We start from the raw sequence: 8,237 nt of genomic DNA, 5'->3' as shown, positions 1-8,237 counted from the left end.
AGACAAGGTGAGGGAGGTGCGAGTGAGATGGTTAGGTCATGTGCAGAAGAGGGACACGGGGTATATCGGTAGAAGAATGTTGAGGATGGAGGTAAAGAGGAAGGCCAAGGAGAAGGTGTATGGATGTGGTGAGGAAGACATGCAGGTGGTTGGTTTGAAAGTGGCAGATGTGGAAGACAGAGTAATTTGGAGACAGATGATCCTTTGTGGCGATCTCTAACTGGAGCAGGTGAAAGAAGACAAAGAAGAAGAAGAAGAGTTTTTTCTCCATACTTTAATTTTTAAGTGAGCAAGAGTTTAAAACAGAACCCAGACCTTTACTTAATAGTCTGAAAATGAAGGAAAGTAAACTGTCAATGTAAAACAGGAAACCTGCTGCAAAGAGAGTGGATAATCACAGGATGTAATTTTAAATTCTCATTCAAATGAGTTTACTTCCTGTGCTTTTGCTGTTTTACTGATGAAATACAAAGTTGCAAGATGCTTGCATGTGTTCTGCCATTGGCACGCTGTGAATGCACTAATGTAAACCTGTGCAACACTTCATGGGAATTAATGTGCTGTAATGCAATCCAGTTACTGTGCGCACACCTTCATAATTTATCATGCCAGTGTTGACATTATAACATTGAGCAATCCTGCCCTCCATTCATCGTTGTTTTCGAGATTCTGAGAAAGTGAGTCGAAGAGAAGTCAAGCATTCTTAGGTGAAATTGAATCGATTGAGAAACGAGAAGGCGGGTTTGTGCGACACACCCACTGAATCATTGCCAACTTTATGTTAGTATAGAGAAAGGAGTGGGAGTGTGAATCACATAGATAAGGAGTCCATAAAAGGAGCATATGGTTTTTATGTTATATCGCATTGTCGATAAACATTAAGCACTGGAGGGTCTGCTTTGATGGTGTGAGGGGATTGAGGAGTGGCTTTTGTTTTCATTAGACATACTTCTCCCATTGTTCTAACTCTAGGCGTAAAAAGAGCCTTATAACCCTCTCATAATAATAACACAAGTACAATTCTGTATACCAACACTGCATTTATTATATACTGTTCAAAACATATGTACAGTTCCACAATATGTGCTTGAATAAGAAAATATGTACAGTACACGCTTAAGGTGTTGGCACTGTTTGCTCATTCCTTCACTCGCATTTTTTAATCAGTTTTGCCTCTGGCACTGACTCGGTTCAATAATTCACATGCTCCAAGCAGGAGGAGCAAAGCAAGTGCCACAGAGCCCCATTCTGAACGTGCAGACTCGAGAGAGGAAGCTCTGAAAGACGACGAAGCAGACATGCCAGGCAAAAAGAGGTCTCACGGACGAAAGAAAAAGGCCAGCCAGGTATGTCATTGAACTGCGCACACACTCAGGACCTTCCAGCACATTCAGCAGACTTTTAAACATCCAATCACAGCGTAAATGCAGGATGCAGGAACATCTTGTGAATGTCTTGTGAATGAATTTGAATTGTTCTGCACTGTGGCATTAACAGATTTAATCCATTATCCGTTATACTTTTCAACCTTGTTTGTTGCATGCAAAGCTGTATGAAGGCTAGGTGACGTGAAAATAGAAAAAAATCTGATTGGTCAGAACTTGTCGATGTATTTTCTATGACAGCAGCTCAGACAACAATGATCTCGTATGGATCAGTCCATTCTGTTTATCACTGATGATTAGGTTGTGTTGTGCCAATGTAGAATCACATGACCTAGGATCCTAGGCCAGCCCATTACTTTTTCTTTTTTTTTAATTCAGCGCTTTCTACAGAAATTCAGCTTACACAATCATTACTCATCCTCTGCGGCTGAAATTTTTTTTTGTATCTCTCAGGAAACAGAACCCAATAATGGGTTTTCATGTGCTATAATAGTGAATTTAATGGTTTCTTGGATGATCATCGATATGGTGAAGAAATGTTTGTCTAACTTTTATGGAAGGAGTCTCCTGTGTGAGTGCTTTGTAAGAGTCACAGGTTGAATCTTTAGGATGTTGATTGGCAGATATTTTAAATGAGAGATAATGAGAGCGAGAGCGAGAGCGAGAGCGAAAGAGAGAGAGAGAGAGAGAGAGAGAGAGAGAGAGAGAGAGAGAGTATTTTTGGGGCTAGGTAATCACAGGAAATGACTTGTTCAACATTCCACATCTTGAAGGGTGCATTACAGAAACCATAAGCTAAGTTAAAATACAATAAATTAGCTTGCTAGCTAGCTACGTTTATTTTATTGGCATTCATTCCAAATGGGTTATTAATTGGTGTTGGTTTGTTTTAGTAATCAGAAGATTTTGCTGATTGTTTAGGAGCCTGGGTGTTTATGCAGAATCTGGTCTAATCAGACCTTTTGTTTAGTTACATATTCAATTACACTTAAATACACTTAGATTAAGAGAAAGGTTTTGCAGCATGGGGAAATCTTTAGGATGTATAATGGCAGATCGTCTTTAAAGAAAGAGAGAGAAATAAGCTAAAGTTCAGTGCTAGTGAAAGGAAATATCTTGTTCAACATTCCACAAAATGAAATGTACATTGCAGAAACTATGCACTAATTTCAAATAAAATAAAATCAATCCTGATTTATTTCATTGATATACATTAATATACAATTATATAATTATACAGAATATTTCAGCAAAAAGATACTCATAAATGCATATCGTAACATATGTCTTTAGGTTTCACGATATGATTTTTTTCATACGATCACCTTCACCGTGCATCACACAGATAAGATCATTTAGCACCATTTCTTCCATAAAGCATGTGGAATTAGTTTTTTTAACCCATGCATAGATATGTTTTTGCTTGATGTTTCGGTCTGCTGAGAGTCAAGCACATGCATGCAGGTATTGTATTGCGTTGTGTTGTACAGATGAATCCTGAAATTGTAGCGAGTCATAGTTTATGCTGGTGAGCAGCCTATCAGAAATTCTCAGGAATGTGAGTTTTGACTGCACTCTAACACTCCCAGGTTCTTGCGCAACCCCACAGACTTAAAATAGTGAGGCCAAGTGAATCTACGAAGTATTCTACAAGGGAAAACCCGGCTGCAGTGTCAGTTTGACCAGAGTGACAGAGTAGTACATGAGGCAGAGAAAAACGGAGCATTAGAACAATACAGAGTGCACTGAGTGATAATTAGTTACACACTGACGGGAGTGGCACAAGCGGAAAGTGACGGATGACCCCAGGTCTACTTCTGCTCTGTTCTGAAAGTTAGAGAACGCCTCTCGTTTTCTTTCTGCTTCTCCTTCTCTGGGGTTGGTGTCGCTCAACTTCATGGCGTACGCTGCATACTGGATTCACAGTGTAAGTAATTTCCTGCCTGCCACTTTTTTTTTCGAGCTTTGAACTCTGCGAGCAGGAAAACTCAAGTCTCCTGAAACAGGGTGTGTAGCTTCTTGGCATGTTGTGTTGAAGATCTAACAAATTATAAAGTAAAACATGGCAAAGGCTTTTGAGAACTCTGTGCTCATTTGATAGTTCTTATCTCTCATTCATGCATTCACTATTATATCCTGTATGTGATAACGTACACTGTAGCCACAAATTAAAAAGATGTCTACTCTTATTTACTGTAAATGTTTCCTGTGTATTCTGGGTACTAGCTGAGTATGGAATATAAAATGTAGCCTTTTTTTTTTTTTTTTTTTTTTTTCAATCTGGCAACCCACCTGGGCACCACTCACATTGTTTGTTGTTAAATAGTAACATCTCATTTGTTCCAACAAAGAGCATTTATAAGCATTAGGTTCCATTCAGAAGATCTTTCTGTTTTAGATTAAAAAAGGCAAATTTAGTTTTGGTTATTATATGAAGAGGTGCAGCACATGCACCAAAACAAAATTTTCCTTTTTAATCTAAAAAACAATGAGCCCAAAACAAGTTTCCTGCACATTACGCAGCCCAGAAAGATCTTCTGAATAGAACCTTATGCTTATAAATGCTCTTTGTTGGACTGGAAAAAATGAGATGGTACTATTTAACAACAAACAATGTGAGTGGTGTCCAGGTGGGTTGCCAGATTGAAAATAGTAAAAATAAAAAAAAAACAGGCTACATTTTATATGTGGTGTACCTCCTCATATAATGTGCACTGATTATTTTTTGGTTAGCTTTGTTTCCCGGGATAAAACATATATAAAAAAGTGGGGTATTATGGGATCGGATATTATGGGATACCCAGAAGTAGAAATAATAAAAAATCTTTACTCGAATACTCGACTATACCAAATGTGCATTTTAAGCTAAGCATAACAAACACTTGAAACATTATTTATGTGTCCAGTTCTAGTAATAGGTCTATTAACAGTTTTCCCTTTTTTAAATCGTATGCATTTATTATTATATCTAATTATTTCTAATGCAGGTCATTTAAAAGATTCATCTGTGTTCAACCTGAAATAGGCTATTTCACATTTAAGTGCATTTGAAAGATAAGAAGATGTTTTTCCCCCTGAAGGAGAATACCACGTGGTCTCATTTGCAAACTCGATTTGCATCGGCTCCATTAGAAAGACAATTAACAACATCCAAACGTCAACCTCAGCCGTTTAAACGCATGTCAAAATTTTCATGAAAAACAGGTTGCTGGAATGGTAAAAATGTCTTATCTCTTCCTTGCTCCGAATTTCTTTCTAAAATTCTTTTGTTTGCTTCATCTCTTAGTCTGTTTCTAGCAAATGTGACATGTTTTAGCTTCAGGAAAATAGTTCTATTCAGTGAGCTCTTTCTAATCATGCTGATTGTTCATGTTTTGTGAACAATTTCTTTTTTTGGATGAATAACCGGAAAAAAATAACACGACTCCTCACAAGAGCATTAATAATGATCGGTTTAGCACCGTGAGCTTTACAGAGAGAAATCACATGCTTGTTAGTTCATGGCATCCATTTGTCTCCATCTAGTGTGTAATATCTGATTTCGGACAAACCATCGTTCAACATCAGCCCAAAATATTATCATTGTTAAAACAATAGCTCAAACCGATATCAAAGATTTTGACAATCACCCTCAACAATAGGTTCAGAGTATTAACACATGTCATTAGCATTAACCCCCACACATTTAGTCATTAAGGCCAAACCCTGAAAACTGGTCTGACTTATAAAAGTCAAAGGAATTGTTTGGAAAAACATGGCTGTGAGAACAAGCCAAAAATAAAACAATAGTGATTCATAATTAAGGCTTAAAGAAAGCAATATTAAGATTTTTCTGAAGATTGTATTGAAGCCCTCTCTGGTAGATCTTTCTATGGTCCTAAGTCCTAAGAGGATAAGAGCATTATCCCTTTTTATCAATTTCTCTTTATTGATTTCACGTAATCACAACATAACAAAAGTTGTTTTCTCGTGACCACAACATAATTACCACAATTACCACATTCTTGTGATCACGACAAAAGCCACGGTTATGGATATTATCCATGATGCTAGAACATGTTTTTTTACCAAATACAGAGAAAAATGTTTGTTATGGAAATCTCGAGAGAAAATGAAGTCGTGATAATGAGAAAACAACTTTTGTTATGTCGAGATAACAAAGAAAATGAAGTCGTGATCATGAGAAAGCAAGAAAGAAAAACATATTGTAATGCATGACCTCTTAGGACCTCCGTATCTTTGCGTTGGAGGAGAGAATAAAACATTTCACTATTTGCTGTTATAGGAATGAAAAGGTGGTGTGATGCAGCCTGATATAATGTTGTTCCAAAATCTGATCAGTCCATTGCCAGTTCTATTAATTCCAAATAAATTATACTGAGATATTCGCTTAATGAAAAGTGTAAAGGAAACTAATGATACAGACACACAACAGTACAAACTGTATGCATCCCAAACAAGAATGGCTTCTTGGGTTTACACAGTATTAATTGAAATGTTCTAAATATGGACTATTATCTAAGGTCATGTGCACCATATGTGCCGACATACAGAGGAATCGAAATACCATTTCTCTTCCATCTCTTCAAGTGTTTACATTTTCAATGCAGTATAGAGAGTTTATATATGCAGTCAGTGCAAAATATACAGATTTTGGGTGAGGTAACAGCAGTGTACGTGTAAATATATATTACTTAATATAATATATATTATATTAAGTACACTGCTGTTACCTCACACAAAATCTGTATATATTGCACTGAACTGCTGATATTTAACTATATACAGTACAGACCAAAAGTTTGGACACACCTTCTCATTCAAAGAGTTTTCTTTATTTTCATGACTATGAAAATTGTAGATTCACACTGAAGGCATCAAAACTATGAATTAACACATGTGGAATTATATATGGAATTATATACATAACAAAAAAGTGTGAAACAACTGAAAAATGTCATATTCTAGGTTCTTCAAAGTAGCCACCTTTTGCTTTGATTACTGCTTTGCACACTCTTGGCATTCTCTTGATGAGCTTCAAGAGGTAGTCACCTGAAATGGTCTTCCAACAGTCTTGAAGGAGTTCCCCGAGAGATGCTTGGCACTTGTTGGCCCTTTTGCCTTCACTCTGCGGTCCAGCTCACCCCTAAACCATCTCGATTGGGTTTAGGTCCGGTGACTGTGGAGGCCAGGTCATCTGGCGCAGCACCCCATCACTCTCCTTCTTGGTCAAATAGCCCTTGATGCCTTCAGTGTGACTCTACAATTTTCATAGTCATGAAAATAAAGAAAACTCTTTGAATGAGAAGGTGTGTCCAAACTTTTGGTCTGTACTGTATATATAGCTGGGTGAATATTCCTTGTAAAACATCTGAATGTGTAAGGTGCAGTATACATCCTAGTACATGTAAACATACTGAAGATCTAAGTAATCTCTTAAATTTGAAATCTCTTAAATCTCTAAATCTTAAATCTCTTCTGATAAAGCCCTATGTCTGGTCATTTTTTTCTCCCAGCTATCATGAGGAACAGCCTAAAAACCCCCACCTGACATTCACTGACCCTTATTGTTGAAATTCTTTGCTCAGGATATCCCTACTGTACATGGCGTTAAATCTTTATTGTTTAAAGATGTAGAAACAGTTTTTCTCTTGTCTGTTACACCATGTAAGTACTATAATTAACACTGTGGTCAGGGTGATGTTGGCATTTCTCTTGTACTTCGGCAATATGACAATTTATTATTTATTCATATACATTATACTGTACCTTTGACTGTTTTAGGGTAATAATTATGTTTCATGAGACAAAGGAGTTCCTGTTAATCACTTAATTTGTAGACGTTGTATACGCAGCTTATTTGTAACTATTAAAAGGCGTATATTGTATTTAGTTTATATTCTATGTGCAATACAAATACGCAGATTAATTGTGGAAATCTGTAGAGCTTATGAGGCGTACATATTTGCATGTCTTGCATGTTTTTTTTAAGCGCACCTCTGGAAACGAGTGCATGGTTACTCACTGTGGATCAGCTGCCAGTTAAAAAACTATTCAGTAAGAAAATAAAAATCACACATCATGTTGATGTATTTTACCTGGTGTTACTGTCACTGCCACAAACTTCTGAACAATACACTTTGAACTTAAATGCTTATTTTAATACCATGGCTTGTGATTGTAGTGCACTGGACAGACAGCAGAACAAGGAAACCAAAGGCTGACAAGATTGTAGATATTTACCTTCACGCTATGTTGCAAAAAACAGGAAGGGCGTGATGAAACGCTTGAGCATGGTTAATTCCAAGATCTCCTTTTGTGTGTAGGTAGGAAAAACCATTAAATCCTACACATTTATTCCCGGCGTTCTTTCTTTACTGAGATATAAATAAAAACGGTGCAAACATCCGTCCATGTGGAAACAGCAAAATTTAGTTTTGGTGTCCTGATGATTTACGTAATTTAAAACACTATAATTACTTCAAAACATTTACAAGAGTACTTTTACAAGCTTCCCTGTCATGTAAAAATTTAAACATAATGTAAAACTTGTCTAAGCAACTGACAATGTTTGAGCAATGGTTTTTTTTTGCATGTGTTTAACAGACATGAACACGTTCTTCGAAAATCATGTCAACCATCTTTGAAACATGTCTGCGTTTTTTATATTTACGGTGGTTTCACTAGTCATAAACATACGTTTACATGAAACATCCATATTTGTCTATTGATTAGTGAATTAAAAAAGTACTTGAAGAGTATTCATTGAAGTTATTTAGATTTGTAATAAAAAATGTGCGATTAAGTTGCGATTAATCACAAGTGAACTCGTGCTTTGCGATTAATCACGAT

General features: G+C 36.5%; 1 protein-coding gene across 6 annotated transcripts in view; it reads left to right on the top strand.

The window, feature by feature from the left end:
* The first annotated feature begins 1,204 nt into the window (after positions 1–1,204).
* cast (calpastatin) overlaps positions 1,205–8,237 on the top strand; it is a 49,002-nt gene continuing 41,969 nt past the window's right edge. For 2 of the 6 annotated variants that reach the window (XM_046867045.1, XM_046867038.1), the window contains exon 1: positions 3,033–3,312. In XM_046867045.1, the coding sequence (XP_046723001.1) occupies positions 3,283–3,312 (30 nt within the window). In that variant the 5' untranslated portion in view covers positions 3,033–3,282. Of the gene's footprint in view, positions 1,347–3,032; positions 3,313–8,237 lie in introns of those variants that run through there. The other 4 variants (XM_046867036.1, XM_046867044.1, XM_046867050.1 and 1 more) reach the window with 4 other exon arrangements.

This window comes from Silurus meridionalis, chromosome 15, assembly GCF_014805685.1.
Source record: "Silurus meridionalis isolate SWU-2019-XX chromosome 15, ASM1480568v1, whole genome shotgun sequence".
In the NCBI taxonomy this organism is placed as follows: domain Eukaryota; kingdom Metazoa; phylum Chordata; class Actinopteri; order Siluriformes; family Siluridae; genus Silurus; species Silurus meridionalis.
The sequence above is the reverse complement of the archived record's forward strand: the minus strand, read 5'-3'. Positions and strand labels throughout refer to the sequence as shown.